Source organism: Oncorhynchus tshawytscha, linkage group LG24 (genome assembly GCF_018296145.1).
Source record: "Oncorhynchus tshawytscha isolate Ot180627B linkage group LG24, Otsh_v2.0, whole genome shotgun sequence".
NCBI lineage: Eukaryota > Metazoa > Chordata > Actinopteri > Salmoniformes > Salmonidae > Oncorhynchus > Oncorhynchus tshawytscha.
Genome location: NC_056452.1, coordinates 32,366,013 through 32,382,214, shown reverse-complemented (window position 1 = coordinate 32,382,214; position 16,202 = coordinate 32,366,013). Strand labels below are relative to the sequence as shown.

The 16,202-nt window shown below is 45.5% G+C and overlaps 1 protein-coding gene across 1 annotated transcript; it reads left to right on the top strand.

Annotated features, from left to right (window-relative positions):
- The first annotated feature begins 327 nt into the window (after nucleotides 1-327).
- Nucleotides 328-6,688, top strand: tomm20a (translocase of outer mitochondrial membrane 20). The gene is made up of 5 exons (XM_024388418.2): nucleotides 328-571; nucleotides 1,037-1,080; nucleotides 1,432-1,513; nucleotides 5,715-5,857; nucleotides 6,139-6,688. Exons 1-5 carry the CDS (start codon nucleotides 448-450, stop codon nucleotides 6,181-6,183), a joined length of 438 nt encoding a protein of 145 aa, XP_024244186.1. The 5' UTR covers nucleotides 328-447; the 3' UTR covers nucleotides 6,184-6,688.
- Nucleotides 6,689-16,202: the final 9,514 nt, after the last annotated feature.

Genomic DNA, 16,202 nt, shown 5'->3' with positions numbered 1-16,202 from the left:
CTGAAAATAAATGGCAAATCCACTTGCCTTCTGTAAAGTAAGCCCTTGAACAAGGAGTAAACCCTTAAACTCTAGGGTGTAACGATTTCTGTTGCAAAAAGTTTTGCACCAAACGGAAAACATTAACAACGAACGGAAAACGTTTTGCAATTATAAACGAGAGTTTCTATTGGACACATTCAGGTAGGTCCCTCCCCCGATTCTTTTTGTTGCATTTGGTTGTTACACGGTAAACCGTTTTACCCGAATGACGGCCCTGTTCACTATTTCACCTATCAGCTGTATGTAATAAATCAACTAAATCATAAATCAGCTGTAGTCACTGCGCAGGTGTGAGTCCAGTGACGCAGGATGGAGTCATGCGCAGTCGGTGTCCTTCACAGGAAGAGTCAGTAGCTAGCATGCTGGCTAGTTAACTTAGCGGTGTGTCTACTCTGCTCTCCGGACATGATGGGGGCTAAAACCAGCACCATGGTCGCTGGGGTGGCCGGAGCCTTGTTCATTGGATACTGCGTTTATTTCGATAGAAAACGACGAAGTGACCCGAACTTCAAGAAAAGACTACAAGAACGTAAGTCGTGTTAGCAAACTGGCACGTGTTTTTATACCTGCGACAAAATGGCTAGCTAGTTTACAAATGTTTGGCTAACTATCTAGCGTGATATAACTGCATTAAGTATACGCTTACCTTTGTATTTGGGTTATGTTATTGCTAACTAGTTACGAGTTGGTTAACTAGTCAATAGTTAACTAACGAAGTGCCAACATATCCGCTTAGCCAGTTAGCTAACATGGATTCATTTGCAGTCCGGTCAATCCAATATTAAGGATGGTTTGTCAATGGTGGTGTACATAACTAGTTAAGTCAACCAACTCTCCTACATAGACTAGTAACGTTAGTGTCCACCATATAATGTGTTTAAACAATCCCGAGTCCTTTTTAAATGTATTTTCTTCTTCTTAGCCCTTCCATGTAACTGACATCTTTCTCTGCAAGCCACTCCTTTAGTCGTCAAATATGACATTGTTTCAACAGGCAGGAGTAAACAGAAGTCTTCCCAAGAGAAGACTGTACTCAGGGTAAGAAACATTACAAACAATGGCCAGACCAAGGGGCAAATGTATTTTTATTTAACTGGGGAAGTCAGTTTAAGAACGAATTCGTATTTTACAATGACGGCCTACCCAGGCCAAACACTCCCCTAACCTGGATGACACTAAATGTATGCCGCCCTATGGGACTCCGGCTCACTGCCAGTTGGGATACATCCCGGGATCGAACCAGGGTCTGTTGTGATGCCTCTAGCACTGGGATGCAGTGCCTTAGACCACTGCACCACTCAGGAGCACTGAGATATGAAGTTAGTGCTTTTTTAGAAGGCTCTTTGTCTTCCCCTGTACTGACTGTCTGCTAACCTGTCTGCCATTTAGCTACCTGACCTGAAGGATGCAGAAGCTGTACAGAAGTTCTTCCTGGAGGAGATCCAACTGGGAGAGGAGCTGCTAGCACAAGGTTAGCTGTCACCCCCTGTCTCCATGGCCATCACCTCATCTTTCATACACACCCAGTCCTGAACACTACTAAGATCCAACTGGGAGAGGAGCTGCTAGCACAAGGTTAGCTGTCACCCCCTGGCCATCACCTCTCCATGGCCATCTCCATGGCCATCACCTCATCTTTCATACACACCCAGTCCTGAACACTACTAAGATCCAACTGGGAGAGGAGCTGCTAGCACAAGGTTAGCTGTCACCCCCTGTCTCCATGGCCATCACCTCATCTTTCATACACACCCAGTCCTGAACACTACTAAGATCCAACTGGGAGAGGAGCTGCTAGCACAAGGTTAGCTGTCACCCCCTGTCTCCATGGCCATCACCTCATCTTTCATACACACCCAGTCCTGAACACTACTAAGATCCTATAACTATCTGGTTCTGAATAACATGCTTGAACTCAGATTGACACCTTCTGGAATAGCTGTGGCATTAGTGTCTGGTCCAACTGTGTATTCTCATAAACATCCTGGTTGCTAATGTTAGCTTCTGGAAAAAAGTAATGGTGCTCTAGCCCAGGGACCTGTGTCGAGGGCTCTGATTATTTCAGCTTTACGACATCATTTACATAAGTCATTTTTATTTTGATGCATTTTATTTCCTAATTCAGTCTCCTGAACAGTTGATGTTCAGATGTGTCTGTTACTTGAACTCTTGTGCAAGCCAGTTAACTCTCTAATGAACTTATCCTCTGCAGCAGAGGTAACTCTGGGTCTTCCTTTCCTGTGGCGGTCCTCATGAGAGCCAGTTTCATCATAGCGCTGAATGGTTTTTGCGACTGCACTTGAAGAAACTTTCAAAGTTACATTTTTATGGACTGACTGACCTTCATGTATTGAAGTAATGATGGATTGTCATTTCTCTCTGCTTATTTGAGCTGTTCTTGCCATAATATGGACTTGGTCTTTTACCAAATAGAGCTATCTTCTGTATACCACCCCTACCTTGTCACAACACAACTGATTGGCTCAAATGCATTAAGAAGGAAATTCCACAAATGAACTTTTAACAAGGTACACCTGTTAATTGAAATGCATTCCAGATGACTACCTCATGAATCTGGTTGAGAGAATGCCAAAGAGTGCAAAGCTGTCTTCACGGTAAAGGGTGGATTTTCTGAAGAATCTCAAATGTAAAATATACACTGCTCAAAAAAAAGGGAACACCTAAACAACACAGTGTAACTCCAAGTCAATCACACTTCTGTGAAATCAAACTGTCCACTTAGGAAGCAACACTGATTGACAATAAATTTCACATGCTGTTGTGCAAATGGAATAAACAGGTGGAAATTATAGGCAATTAGCAAGACACCCCCAATAAAGGAGTGGTTCTGCAGGTGGAGACCACAGACCACTTCTCAGTTCCTATACTTCCTGGCTGATGTTTTGGTCACTTTTGAATGCTGGTGGTGCTTTCACTCTAGTGGTAGCATGAGACTGAGTCTACAACCCACACAGGTGGCTCAGGTATTGCAGCTCATCCAGGATGGCACATCAATGTGAGCTGTGGCAAGAAGGTTTGCTGTGTCCAGAGCATGGAGGCGCTACCAGGAGACAGGCCAGTACATCAGGAGACGTGGAGGAGGCCGTAAGAGGGCAACAACCCAGCAGCAGGACCGCTATCTCCGCCTTTGTGCAAGGAGGAGCACAGAGCCCTGCAAAATGACCTCCAGCAGGCCACAAATGTGCATGTGTCTGCTCAAACGGTCAGAAACAGACTCCGTGAGGGCCCGACGTCAACGGGTGGGGGTTGTGCTTAAAGCCCAACACCGTGCAGGACATCTGGCATTTGCCAGAGAACACCAAGATTGGCAAATTCTCCACTGCCACCCTGTACTCTTCAGATGAAAGCAGGTTCACACTGAGCACGTGATAGAGTCTGGAGATGCCGTGGAGAACGTTCTGCTGCCTGCAACATCCTCCAGCATGACCGGTTTGTCGATGGGTCAGTCATGGTGTGGGGTGGCATTTCTTTTGGGGGCCGCACAGCCCTCTATGTGCTCGCCAGAGGTAGCCTGACTGCTATTGGGTACCGAGATGAGATCCTCAGACCCCTTGTGAGACCATATGATGGTTGGTTGGCCCTGGGTTCCTCCTAATGCTAGACCTCATGTGGCTGGAGTAGTTCTTGCAAGAGGAAGGCATTGATGCTATGGACTGGCCCGCCCGTTCCCCAGACCTGAATCCAATTGAGCATATCTGGGACATCATGTCTCGCTCCATCCACCAACGCCACATTGCACCACAGACTGTCCAGGAGTTGGCGGATGCTTTAGTCCAGGTCTGGGAGGAGATCCCTCAGGGGACCATCCGCCACCTTATCAGGAGCATGCCCAGGCGTTGTAGGGAGTTCATACAGGCACGTGGAGGCCACACACACTACTGAGCCTCATTTTGACTTGTTTTAAGGACATTACATCGAAGTTGGATCAGCCTGTAGTGTGGTTTTCCACTTTAATTTTGAGTGTCACTCCAAATTCAGACCTCCATGGGTTGATAAATTTGATTTCCATTGATAATTTGTGTGATTTTGTTGTCAGCACATTCAACTATGTAAAGAGAAAAGTATATAATATTATTTAATTCAGATCTAGTTGTTTTAGTGTTCCCTTGATTTTTTTTATTTTTAGTATTTTGATTTTAACCTTTTTATTTTTATTTTTTTCCCCGTTACTACATGATCCCACATGTGTTATTTCATAGTTTTAATTTCTTCACTATTATTCTACAATGTATAAAATGGTAAAAATGAAATCTTGAATGAGTTGGTTACGGTAGTGTCTTTTTATTTTAATTTATTTTTGTGAAAAAGCAGCCTTGTTTTTAAGTTTGATACTTCGCAGCCACGAGTTTGACATGTGAATTGAATTGTGGGTCATATCAACCCTGCAAGTTACCAAAGTTGTTCATTCGCTCCCTCGAGCTAAATTGAGGGCCGAGGAGGCAACATGAGTGAATTGGACCTCCACTTAATAACCTCTCTGGGATCGTTTTGGATGATCCCACCTCGCCAACAGCCAGTGAAAGTGCAGGGCGCCAAATTAAAATTCCCAAACCATACAATAATTTTAAAGAATCACTTCTCGTTAATCCAAGCACAGTGTCCGATTTCAAAAAGGCTTTTCGGCGAAAGCAGAACTTATCATTATGTTAGGTCAGCAACTAGTCACAGAAAGCTTTCAGCCATTTTCCATCCAAAAAGGTATCGCAAAAATATGGATAAAATTAACCACTAACCTTTGACGATCTTCATCCCAGGAGTTTTCCGCGAAGTTGTGGAGTCAACAAAAGTCATAAATGGCATTATAAATCTTCACTTTGCTGATCTTCGTCGGAATGCACTCCCAGGACTCCCACAATAATTGTTTTGTTCGATTACGTCCAAATACCTCTGTTTAGTTCACTATTCCAAAGGCACAATGTGCGAGCGCAAAATCCAGACGAGAAGTTGAGTTTTATTACAGTTTGTAGAAACATATCAAACAATATTTACAATCAATCGTTAGGGTCTTTTTATAATAAATATTCAATAATATTCCAACCCGGACAATAGCGTATTCATTAGAGGAAAAATAAGGAACGTGCACCCGCGTGACAGCGCAGTGAACAACTGATTGGCCACAGCCCAGTCCACTTGTTGAAACAGCTCTTATTCGACACCCTTCCACAATAAAGCCTCAAACAACTTTCTAAAGACTGTTGACAAGGAAGCCTTGAAGTGCAATCTGGCCCCATAGACACAGCATATTGGATAGGCAATCACTTAAATGGAACTACAAACCTCAGATTTCCCACTTCCTGGTTGGATTTGTCTCAGGTTTTCACCTGCCATATGAGTTCTGTTCTACTCAGACATCATTCAAACAGTTTTCGAAACTTCGGAGTGTTTTCTATCCACTAATAATATGCATATATTAGCTTCTGGGCCTGAGTAGCAGGCAGTTTACTCTGGGCACCTTATTCATCCAAGCTACTCAATACTGCCCCCCCCTGTCACGAATAAGTTAAGATGGCAAACTGCATTCAGTTTCGATCGTGATTCCCCCCGAGGGGAAAGTGGCTAGCGTAAGAGCTGAGATGGTATTAATATCTTGTTTGGACTGTAGCTTGAAGGAAGTAGACCACCTGACCTAATCATGTCGACCACCCCAACAGGAGACTGTGAGACGGGTGTAGACCATCTAACAAATGCCATAGCAGTGTGTGGTCAGCCCCAGCAGCTGCTCCAGGTGCTACAGCAGACTCTGCCTCCTCCAGTGTTCCAGATGCTGCTCACCAAACTGCCCACCATCAGCCAGGTGAGTGAGGAGGCTCTCTCCCACGGAAGACGCTAGGTCTCTTCCGATATTCACACTTAGAATGTACAATGTATTTGGCATGCTGATATGGACAAAGGGTACTTTGTCCAAGGGTGGGGTTGGAGTGTCACCAAAATGGCTTTTTGTTCTTTCAGCTCTTGGACATTAACCTTGTCAGTTGTTTTTCTTGACAGTTTCATTCTCATGTCACTTATTAGACTGTCAGGATTCAGGTCTGACCGTGGCTGAGGAGTTCAGTGAAGTTTCTCTCTTTTTTTCAGAGAATCGTGAGTGCTCAGAGTTTGGCAGAAGATGACGTTGAGTGAATGAGCTGGTGAGGTTTGTGTGTGAAACAGTGTGCAACTGCGTGTGTGGCTGTGTGGCCTTAGTCAAGATGGCTGCCATTGGATGTCTTTCTCACCAACCAGGACATCGGCTGACTGTACCCCCTCCCCCAGTGCTATATAAGAAGCCCTGTCCGTGTCCCCTCTTCAGTCTACTGTAAAACATTTCCTATGCAGTAGCCCTCATTTCACATTCTAATATCTTGACAAACTAAATGTGTTGTATTATTTAGCCTAAAAGTTTTTTTTTTTTTTTTAACTAATACTCTAGATTAAGCATGATTTCAAAATGTGGTGAGGACATTTTCCCTATTTATACATGAAACACTATGTAAAGAGGTTGGCTCTGTTTGTCCCTGTCATGTATATGTCCACTGTGAGGTGGACTCTATCTTTTATTAGGTCGATTGTTTTCTACGATGTCAGTGGAATATCATTGTTTTTGTAATTCTGAGATGGAGTCATGAAATAAAGATGTGAGAATGTATTGTCTGTTTCTGTGATCTGCATGGCCACTAGATGGCAGTAGTAATGCATGGAGATTAGTGCCAGAATGGTCATGTTTAGTTGCGGTTTACAGATTGAATTGGGTAGGACACCATTTTTATCAGTATTTCCCACTGAGCCACTGGAGCAAGGCAGCACTAGCAGATTAGGGCCTGAGCAGCACAGTGGGGTAGTAGACGGACAGCCAGGGAATCTCAGAAGGCCTGAAAGTTGAGCACCATTTATGGTCATACTAGTGAACAGAGCAGCTTTCTACAATGGGGATGGAGTAATATAGGAGGGAGTTGTTCTGCTGGGGATGGAGTAATGTACTAGCACGTCTTGAAGAGAACTAGGGCCTATCACTCGCAGCCCACTTCTTCCAATGTGCAAAAAAATGTGCATCCAATTGTACTAGATGAAGGGCTGAAATAAGTATAACATCCTGGCATTTAAACCACACCAAATTCACAATCTGGCATTTAAACCGTACCAAATTCACATCCTGGCATTTAAACCATACCAAATTCACATCCTGGCATTTAAACCGCACCAAATTCACATCCTGGCATTTAAACCAATGTGCAAAAATCCTGGCATTTAAACCATACCAAATTCACATCCTGGCATTTAAACCATACCAAATTCACATCCTGGCATTTAAACCATACATCCTGGCATTTAAACCATACCAAATTCACATCCTGGCATTTAAACCGCACCAAATTCACATCCTGGCATTTAAACCATACCAAATTCACATCCTGGCATTTAAACCGCATACCAAATTCACATCCTGGCATTTAAACCATACCAAATTCACATCCTGGCATTTAAACCATACCAAATTCACATCCTGGCATTTAAACCATACCAAATTCACATCCTGGCATTTAAACCATACCAAATTCACATCCTGGCATTTAAACCATACCAAATTCACATCCTGGCATTTAAACCATACCAAATTCACATCCTGGCATTTAAACCATACCAAATTCACATCCTGGCATTTAAACCGCACAAAATTCACATCCTGGCATTTAAACCATACCAAATTCACATCCTGGCATTTAAACCGCACAAAATTCACATCCTGGCATTTAAACCATACCAAATTCACATCCTGGAACGGATTCTAGGTTAACGTACTGAGAATGTGTCCTGCACGATGGTGCTGTTTCCCGATATTTGTTAATTTGTTGATGCCGGTACCACCATTACCTACTTGATCAGCTGTTGTCAACGTCGAAAAAACGATGACACCCGGGCATTTAAAGTATACAAGACTTAAAGTGTACTCGATTTAAATATTGTATACTACATTTAAAGTATACGAGAGTTAAATATAGTATACTAGATTTAAAGTGTACTAGACTTAAATATAGTAAACTAGATTTTAAAGTATACTAGATTTTCAATATGTTGCATACTATTAAATAGTATGCAAATTAAATAGTTTTCGTAAACTCAAACGGCCTACTATTTAGGACGCAGTATGGGTATTTGGACCCGGCCAGTGTCTATGTACTCTGGGTGTACTCTTGTATAGAAGAAGTGAGTGTCCTTTAGAAGACAGAGGAGATTAGAACTGCGTTTCTGTTTTGAGGTCAGCCTGGAACTCTGGCTGGGTGTGTGTGTGTACATTTTACAGTGTGTGACTGTGTGTTATGAGTTCTGTCTGGAACTCTGGTCCACTTCAGGCCTGGCGCTGTGTTTTGGACAGAGCTCTAGTCAGAACCCCGTGCCAGATCCCCCTAGTTTGGACAGGGCTGCAGATTCCACGCCAGACCCCGGTAGGCCTTGTGCGGCTGCCCTCTTTCTATGGTAAATAAACAGCCTCCCTCCTCCTCCCTCTCAGCCTCCTCTGCATTTGGCAGGGTGACACGGCAGCTGCTGTAGTTCAAACTCATCTCTCTGATGGGGTTACTGCAGGATAATGCCTTCATCTGCCTGCTATATGGGGTTACTGCATGATAATGCCTTCAACTGCTTGCTATATGGGGTTACTGCATGATAATGCCTTCAACTGCTTGCTATATGGGGTTACTGCATGATAAAGCCTTCAACTGCTTGCTATATGGGGTTACTGCATGATAATGCCTTCAACTGCTTGCTATATGGGGTTACTGCATGATAAAGCATTCAACTGCTTGCTATATGGGGTTACTGCATGATAATGCCTTCAACTGCTTGCTATATGGGGTTACTGCATGATAATGCCTTCAACTGCTTGCTATATGGGGTTACTGCATGATAAAGCATTCAACTGCTTGCTAGGATAGAACAGCGGCGTCTGGTAAGACAAGGGCATATATGTAAACAACAGGTGGAGCACGATATCTAAGGAAGTCTCAAGGTTTTGCCCACCTGAGGTAGAGTATCTCATGATAAGCTGTAGACCACACTATCGAGAGTTCTCATCTATATTATTCGTAGCTGTCTATTTACCTCCACAAACCGATGGTGGCGCTAAACCTCACTCAATGAGCTGTGAAAGGTCATAAGCAAACAGGAAAACGCTCATCCAGAGGCGGCGCTCCTAGTGGCCGGGGACTTTAATGCAGGGAAACTTAAATCTGTTTTACCTCATTTCTACCAGCATGTTAAATGTGTAACCAGAGGGAAAAAAACTCTCTAGACCACCTTTACTCCACACAGAGAGATGCATACAAAGCTCTTCCTCGCACTCCATTTTGCAGACCTGACCATAATTCTATCCTCCTGATTCCTGCTTACAAGCAAAAATTAAAGCAGGAAGCACCAGTGACTCGGTCAATAAAAAAAGTGGTCAGATGAAGCAGATGCTAAACAGCACAGACTGGAATATGTTCCGGGATTCTTCCGATGGCATTGAGGAATACACCACATCAGTCACTGGCTTTATCAATAAGTGCATCGAGGACGTCATCCCCACAGTGACCGTACGTACATACCCCAACCAGAAGCCATGGATTACAGGCAACATCTGCACTGAGCTAAAGGCTAGAGCTGCCGCTTTCAAGGAGCGGGACTCTAACCTGGAAGCTTATAAGAAATCCCTCTATGGCCTCCGACAAACCATCAAACAGGCAAAGTGTCAGACTAAGATTGAATCGTACTACACCGGCTCCGACGCTCGTACCAGGGCTTGCAAACTGTTACAGATGACAAAGGGAAGCACAGTCGTGAGCTACCCAGTGATACGAGCCTACCAGACAAGCTAAAGTACTCAAATTGCTCACTTCGAGGAAAGTAACACTGAAACGTGTGGTAAACCGTTGGGTTGAGCAGATATTGACAGCTTTAGTCCACAGAACAACTTTACTAAGACGGAAAATAAATACATCAAAGAAATCACTTCGGTCTTTCTTCTCTCTCTTAACTGGCGATCCTTCTCTACTTTTGCTTGGTGTCGGTCTCTCCCCGTTCTCTCCAGCGGTGTGCCATCCTGCTCCTTTTATTTGGCCTCCATGGCTGGTTGGCACTCTCCTCTAATTACCTCCACTTAGCTGTCCGTGTCGGGGTGTCCAGTTCCCGTATCCCCAGCAGAGGGAGCCAACGTCGCCTCACGTACCTCCCCTCTATTACCATCCCCCGGGTAGACCTCCTGGGATACCACACATGCATGAGAGCACCAGCTGTTCCGGACGACTGTGTGATCACGCTCTCCGCAGCCGATGTGAGTAAGACCTTTAAACAGGTCAACATTCGCAAGGCCGCAGGGCCAAACGAAATTACCAGGACGCGTACTCAGCGCATGTGCTGACCAACTGGCAAGTGTCTTCACTGACATTTTCAACCCCTCCCTGTCCCAGTCTGTAATACCTATGTGTTTTAAGCAGACCACCATAGTGCCCAAGAACACCATGGTAACCTGTCTAAATTACTATCACATCTGTAGCCATGAAATGCTTTGAAAGGCTGGTCATGGCGCTCATCAAGACCATTACCCCAGAAACCCTAGACCAAAATCAAATCAAATCAAATTGATTTACATAGCCCTTCATACATCAGCTGATATCTCAAAGTGCTGTACAGAAACCCAGCCTAAAACCCCAAACAGCAAGCAATGCAGGTGTAGAAGCACGGTGGCTAGGAAAAACTCCCTAGAAAGGCCAAAACCTAGGAAGAAACCTAGAGAGGAACCAGGCTATGTGGGGTGGCCAGTCCTCTTCTGGCTGTGCCGGGTGGAGATTATAACAGAATATGGCCAAGATGTTCAAATGTTCATAAATGACCAGCATGGTCGAATAATAATAAGGCAGAACAGTTGAAACTGGAGCAGCAGCACGGCCAGGTGGACTGGGGACAGCAAGGAGTCATCATGCCAGGTAGTCAGTCCTGAGGCATGGTCCTAGGGCTCAGGTCCTCCGAGAGAGAGAAAGAAAGAGAGAATTAGAGAGAGCACACAAATTCACACAGGACACCGAATAGGACAGGATGATCACATCAGTGACTCAACCCACTCAGGTGACGCACCCCTCCCAGGGACGGTATGAGAGAGCCCCAGTAAGCCAGTGACTGAGCCCCTGTAATAGGGTTATAGAGGCAGAGAATCCCAGTGGAAAGAGGGGAACCGGCCAGGCAGAGACAGCAAGGGCGGTTCGTTGCTCCAGAGCCTTTCCGTTCACCTTCCCACTCCTGGGCCAGACTACACTCAATCATATGACCCACTGAAGAGATGAGTCTTCAGGAAAGACTGAGACCGAGTTTGCGTCTCTGACATGGGTAGGCAGACCGTTCCATAAAAATGGAGCTCTATAGGAGAAAGCCCTGCCTCCAGCTGTTTGCTTAGAAATTCTAGGGACAATTAGGAGGCCTGCATCTTGTGACCGTAGCGTACGTGTAGGTATGTACAGCAGGACCAAGTCAGAGAGATGGGTAGGAGCAAGCCCATGTAATGCTTTGTAGGTTAGCAGTAAAACCTTGAAATTAGCCCTTCCTTTGACAGGAAGCCAGTGTAGGGAGGCTAGCACTGGAGTAATATGATCAAATTTTTTGGTTCTAGTCAGGATTCTAGCAGCCGTATTTAGCACTAACTGAAGTTTATTTAGTGCTTTATCTGGGTAGCCGGAAAGTAGAGCATTGCAGTAGTCTAACCTAGAAGTGACAAAAGCATGGATTAATTTTTCTGCATCATTTTTGGACAGAACGTTTCTGATTTTTGCAATGTTACGTAGATGGAAAAAAGCTGTCCTTGAAATGGTCTTGATATGTTCTTCAAAAGAGAGATCAGGGTCCAGAGTAACGCCGAGGTCCTTCACAGTTTTATTTGAGACGACTGTACAACCATTAAGATTAATTGTCAGATTCAACAGAAGATCTTTTTGTTTCTTGGGACCTAGAACAAGCATCTCTGTTTATAGACCCACTCCAATTTGCATACATCCCCAACAGATCCACAGATTATGTCATCTCTATTGTACTCCACACTGCCCTTTCCCACTTCGCCTTAAGGAACAACTATGTGAGAATGCTATTCATTGACTATAGCTCAGCGTTCAACACCATAGTGCCCACAAAGCTAAGGACCCTGGAACTAAACACCTCCCTCTGCAACTGGTTCCTGAAGAGCTGCCCCCAGGTGGTAAGGGTAGGCAACGGGGGCCCCTCAGGGGTGCGTGCTCAGTCCCCTCCTGTACTCCCTATTCACCCACAACTGCATGGCTACACAAAACTCCAACACCATCATTACGTTTGCTGATGACATGGCAGCGGTAGGCCTGATCACACAGCCTATAGCGAGGAGGTCAGAGACCTGGTGGTAGGCCTGATCACACAGCCTATAGCGAGGAGGTCAGAGACCTGGTGGTAGGCCTGATCACACAGCCTATAGCGAGGAGGTCAGAGACCTGGTGGTAGGCCTGATCACACAGCCTATAGCGAGGAGGTCAGAGACCTGGTGGTAGGCCTGATCACACAGCCTACAGCGAGGAGGTCAGAGACCTGGTGGTAGGCCTGATCACACAGCCTACAGCGAGGAGGTCAGAGACCTGGTAGTGTGGTACCAGGACAGCAACCTCTTCCTCAACGTCAGCAAGACCAAGGAGCTGATCGTGGACTACAGGAAATAGAGGGCCGAACACGCCCCCATTCTCATCGACGGGGCTGTAGTGGAGCGGGTTGAGAGCTTCAAGTTCCTCGGTGTCCAAATCACTAAGAACCTATCATGGTCCAAACACACCAACACAGTTGTGAAGAGGACACCACGGGAGGCTTTGGCCCTCTGATCCACATTGACTCGGTACTGGTACTCCTTGTATATAGCCTTGTTTTGATTCTGTTACTATTTTGTTTTTTTTATTTAGCAAATATTTGTCTTACTTATTAACTCTGCACTGTTGGGAATGGGCTTTATAGTGAAATTAAGCATTTCACTATGAAGTCTACACCTGTTGTATTTGGCCCATGTGACCGATAAAATTTGATTTGATTTGAATTTGTTGTAGATATTTCTTGAGAAATTAAATCTGTTTTCAATTTACACAAAGAACTCCTGCAAAGCCGCCACACACACCAGATGACTTGTTTGTCTGAGTGTCTGTGTATTTGTGTGACATTCCTCTCCTTTTCAATAGGGGGCACTGTGGCACTGTTGCTCCAGCGAGTAGACTTCAATATCCTTTAGTCTTTAAACTTCCCATGAAGGGCAACTGCACTAAAGGGACTGACTTCAATACATTGTTATTCTACTGAGAAGAGAAGCAGTAAGAATAGCAAAACAATAGACGGAACATTGTGCCTGAGTGAAATGTGATTGAGGTGTTTTTCATGTTTCTTTTGTGGTCTCCTAGGAGTTGTTATTATGTGTGGATAATCCTGACAGATGAGCCCTCATCATCCATTAACAACCCCTGTGTGTTCACTGTGGGGTAATAACACATTAATGGATGGCTGACCTGTCGTAAATACCAGCAAGGCTCACCTGAACACACAACACCTCAGTATAGCTCCAACCTGCAGTTTCTGCCGACTGCAGCTACCAGAAACCAACCCTATAAGATACACCACGCCACCAGGCTATTAGCACCTGTTATTCATCCTTCCCTTCTCCTAATGCCATGCTGATGGCCTCAACCCGATAAGATACACCACGCCACCAGGCTATTAGCACCTGTTATTCATCCTTCCCTTCTAATGCCATGCTGATGGCCTCAACCCGATAAGATACACCACGCCACCAGGCTATTAGCACCTGTTATTCATCCTTCCCTTCTCCTAATGCCATGCTGATGGCCTCAACCCGATAAGATACACCACGCCACCAGGCTATTAGCACCTGTTATTCATCCTTCCCTTCTCCTAATGCCATGCTGATGGCCTCAACCCGATAAGATACACCACGCCACTAGGCTATTAACACCTGTTATTCATCCTTCCCTTCTAATGCCATGCTGATGGCCTCAACCCGATAAGATACACCACGCCACTAGGCTATTAGCACCTGTTATTCATCCTTCCCTTCTCCTAATGCCATGCTGACAGTTACAGCTACTATGTTCTGTCCGTAATGCCAGCCTGCGGGTGGGTAGCAGTTAGTAGGTATGAGAGAGAGCGAGAGAGAGAGAGAGAACACACACACACACACACACAGACCGGTTACTCTGCAGTAAGAGGGAGGGTGGAGAGAGAGGGAGGATACTGGGTTTGATGCCAGGGGAAACAGACAGGTTACTCTGCAGAGAGAGAGACTACTGTGGTGTGTTGACAGGAGAGACAGACAGGTTACTCTGGGTTGTCATGGAGAGGGCAGGCAGACAGGCTGGCTGGGGGAATATGAAACATGTTTTTCATAGGATGTGTAGGTTGTTAACAGCACTAAGAATGGCTACTCTATTTCTCTTTCCGTCCCTCTCTGTTCTCTTTCTCTCTGTCTCTCCCTCCATCTCTCCTCCCCCTCTGTTCTCTCTCTCTCTCTCCCTCCATCTCTCCTCCCTCTCTGTTCTCTCTCCATCTCTCCCTCCATCTCTCCTCCCTCTGTTCTCTGTCTCTCCCTCCATCTCTCCTCCCTCTCTGTTCTCTCTCTCCCTCCATCTCTCCTCCCTCTCTGTTCTCTCTCCATCTCTCCTTCATCTCTCCCTCCATCTCTCTGTTCTCTCTCTCTCCCTTCATCTCTCCCTCCATCTCTCTGTTCTCTCTCTCTCCCTCCATCTCTCCATCCCTCTCTGTTCTCTCTCTCCCTCCATCTCTCCTTCATCTCTCCATCCCTCTGTTCTCTGTCTGTCCCTCCATCTCTCCATCCCTCTCTGTTCTCTCTCTCCCTCCATCTCTCCTTCATCTCTCCATCCCTCTTTGTTCTCTGTCTGTCCCTCCATCTCTCCATCCCTCTCTGTTCTCTCTCTCTCCCCCATCTCTCCTTCATTTCTCCATCCCTCTCTGTTATCTCTCTCCCTCCATCTCTCCTTCACCTCTCCTCCCTCTCTGTTCTCTCTCCATCTCTCCTTCATCTCTCTGTTCTCTCTCTCCATCTCTCCTTCATCTCTCTCTGTTCTCTCTCTCTCCCTCCATCTCTCCTTCATTTCTCCATCCCTCTCTGTTATCTCTCTCTCCCTCCATCTCTCCTTCACCTCTCCTCCCTCTCTGTTCTCTCTCCATCTCTCCTTCATCTCTCCCTCCATCTCTCTGTTCTCTCTCTCTCCCTCCATCTCTCCTTCATCTCTCCATCCCTCTCTGTTCTCTTTCTTGATGTCTCTCCTTCATCTCTCCTCCATCTCTCTTCTCTCCAGCAGTTCAGTGATTTAATTTCCCATCAGGCTGTTTCAGAATCAGATTCACAGCTGAAAAGAGGGGGGGGGGGGGAGCAGAAAACTCCATTCCAAGGCACGTCCTAAAAATAAAGCCTTACTGTACGTGCTCAGAGTACCAACTTCCTCTCAGTAACAGATGACCCATTTTTCCATCTCAAGCACTCTAAGGGAGAATCAAGGGATGAAACAGACTGCAGAGGAGCCTATCACGTGAATGTAGAGCAGGATAGCCTATCACGTGAATAAAAAGCAGGATACAGACTGCAGGGGAGCCTATCACGTGAATGTAGAGCAGGATACAGACTGCAGGGGTAGGGTAGGCTGACAGTATATAGGGGCTGACAGTAGGGTATAGGGTGGTAGGGCTGACAGTATATAGGGTAGGGTAGGGCTATGGTAGGGCTGACAGTATATAGGGTAGGGTAGGGCTGACAGTATATAGGGTATGGTAGGGTTCACAGTATATAGGGTAGAGTTGACAGTGTATAGGGTAGGGTGAGTTGACTGTATTTAGGGTAGGGCGAGTTGACTGTATATAGGGTAGGGTGGGGTTGACAGTATATAGGGTAGGGTAGGTATGACAGTATATAGGGTAGGGTTGACAGTATATATGGTAGGGATGGCAGTATATAGGGGTGGGCTGACAGTATGTAGGGTAGGTTAGTGCTGACAGTATATAGGGTAGGGATGACAGTATATAGGGTAGGGTAGGGCTGACAGTATATAGGGTAGGGTAGGGCTGACAGTATATAGGGTAGGGTAGAGCTGACAGTATATAGGGTAGGG

Coding starts and splice junctions, on each gene's coding strand:
- tomm20a (XM_024388418.2), top strand. CDS start 448: ATGATGGGGGCTAAAACCAGCACCATGGTCGCTGGGGTGGCCGGAGCC. Junction 572..1,036: donor CAAGAAAAGACTACAAGAAC/GTAAGTCGTGTT, acceptor TTGTTTCAACAG/GCAGGAGTAAACAGAAGTCT. Junction 5,858..6,138: donor AACTGCCCACCATCAGCCAG/GTGAGTGAGGAG, acceptor TCTTTTTTTCAG/AGAATCGTGAGTGCTCAGAG.